The 2,005-nt window shown below is 50.3% G+C and overlaps 1 protein-coding gene across 1 annotated transcript; it reads right to left on the bottom strand.

Moving 5' to 3' along the window:
• Positions 1-482: 482 nt before the first annotated feature.
• Positions 483-1,554, bottom strand: S100A8 (S100 calcium binding protein A8). Its single transcript, XM_003999782.6, has 3 exons — positions 1,402-1,554; positions 827-989; positions 483-680 (listed from the first exon to the last, which is right to left on the bottom strand). The coding sequence occupies exons 2-3, from the start codon at positions 965-967 to the stop codon at positions 552-554; spliced, it is 270 nt and encodes an 89-aa protein (XP_003999831.4). The 5' UTR covers positions 968-989; positions 1,402-1,554; the 3' UTR covers positions 483-551.
• Positions 1,555-2,005: the final 451 nt, after the last annotated feature.

The following is a 2,005-nucleotide window of genomic DNA, read 5'->3' as shown; positions in this document are numbered from 1 at the left end:
TCACACCACACACAGAATCAGTCTCTCTCTCTCTCTCTCTCTCTCTCTCTCTCTCTCTCACACACACACACACACACACACACTTCTACTACCTCCCTAATTTCTGAAGAGTCACATCTAAGATATTTTTCTCAATATTAAATTTTAGTTTGGAAAGCAGGATGAGTTTTCCCTACATCACTCTATTCCCATATCACCCATTTGGGAACAATTAAGAAAATCATCAGCTACAAGTATCACGGGCTTTTCAGAATCCTTGAGTCCTAGAACTAATTTCTCTGGACCATGGGATTAGATGAGATGAGAATAGTTTGGGGAGAACATGGGGAGGAAACCAGATGAGTGGAAAGCACTGAAGGTTTGTGAGAGATGGGAAGTGGGGACAATAGAGGTTTGGTTTAGTTCCTTTGGGTTTTCCAGCCCTCCCTCCACCCACTAGGAACCTCATCCCACAAGAGAAAGGCAAGACACCAAAAAAGGCCTGAGGTATCAACTACTTTATTATTTTGCAAGGACAGGTCCAGGGCCCAGCCCCAGGGCCCAAGGCTCTGCTACTCTCGGTGGATATCTTCATGGGTTGCCACACCCACCTTTATCACCAGTATGAGGAACTCTTCAAAGTTAATTGCACCATCACTATTGACATCCAACTCTTTGAACCAGGTGTCTGCATCCTTTTTCTGTAAAGAAGAAGGAGAAAGAGGACAGAGTGTAAAGACTTTGGCAAGAGCTGAGGCACAGCTGTCTACATAGGGTGGTGTGGAGGACCAGTGCCTAGGGCTTCATCAGCCAGGCAGAACCCTGACCACACCCAGCCCCTCCTCACCTTCATGTACCGAGGACACTCTGTCTCTAACAATTTCTTCAAATCATCCCTGTAGAGGGCATGGTAATTCCCCTTCTCCAAGGAGTATTTGTGGTAAACGTCAATGAGGCAGTTTATAGCAGTCTCCAGTTCCGTCAGCATGATGCCCAAGGATCTGCCCCACCTGGAACACAGAACCCATAGGGAATCCCAGGGTGGGGAGGGTGCCTCTGCCTCCAGCAGAGTGAAGACTAGGGGGACACTCATTACCCCCAGCTGATGGCTTTGTCCTGGTCTGCACCATTTAGGTAACCCAGTGGATGGCTGTGCTGATGGGAAGGAAGGGCTGTGGGAGGGGGAGGGTCCACACACAGTGCCTGCCAGCTCTCCCTGTGCCCTCACCCAACCAAGAGTGCCAGAGAACTGTTCCGTCTCTATCCCTATCTCACCAACTTCCTCCAGGAGCTCTGGATCGAGCTCCAGACCTCCCTGATATTTCTCTCCCCTCTCATAGAAAAGGCAGCTCCACTTCCAGCCCTCTCTCCTGTGGGGGCCCAGCCTCAAAGCATGGAGCCAACTGAGGCAGTCCTACTTACCAGGTCTCCCTGAAACAGAGTTGACAGAAGACATGCAGGGCTGAGTGTCAGCTCCCTTTTATAGCAGCCAGGCTTTGGCCAGCTGCCAGGGCCATGCAGAGGCAGCTGCTCCCTTCCTGGGTTGCCACAGCCTCTGGTTTCCCAATCAGGTAAATGGGGCAATCACTGCACAGAATGAAAGTTTCTGATGAGAGGTGGAGGTGGAGGTGGGGGCGGTGGGTAGTGGAAAGAGGAAGGCACTTGCTAGGCACTAGTACCCAGCAGGAGAAACCAGAAGAGGCCATGGTGAGGACTCCTTTGGTGGGCCCCTGGTACCCTCTGGCTTGGCCAACCAGGATGCCCACTCCTGAGTCCCCCTCACTGTTGCTGCTGCTAATCTTGTGCATTGTGGCCTGTCTGTGCATCTCTGAAATATAATTGGAGCTGAAAGCATAATTTTGAGTGTTTGCATCAATAAGCACATTTCTCTATGGCTTTCATCAGATTCTTGAAAGGGCCCAAGACCCCTAAGAGGTTAAGAACATTTGTCTTAGCTGCTGGATTTTAGCAGTGAAGGCTGGACTGTTTCTATGATTGCTGCTGTTTGTGCGTGGTTGGACTCTGT

Source organism: Felis catus, chromosome F1 (assembly GCF_018350175.1).
Source record: "Felis catus isolate Fca126 chromosome F1, F.catus_Fca126_mat1.0, whole genome shotgun sequence".
Lineage (NCBI taxonomy): Eukaryota > Metazoa > Chordata > Mammalia > Carnivora > Felidae > Felis > Felis catus.
Note: the sequence above shows the minus strand (reverse complement) of the source record. Positions and strands in the feature narration are given on the sequence as shown.

What these genes read in the sequence shown, in the direction of transcription:
- S100A8 (XM_003999782.6), bottom strand. Translation starts at nt 967, where the DNA reads ATGCTGACGGAACTGGAGACTGCTATAAACTGCCTCATTGACGTTTAC. An exon ending in AGTGTCCTCGGTACATGAAG is followed by an intron (nt 681 to 826) that starts GTGAGGAGGGGC and finishes TCTTCTTTACAG; the next exon opens with AAAAAGGATGCAGACACCTG.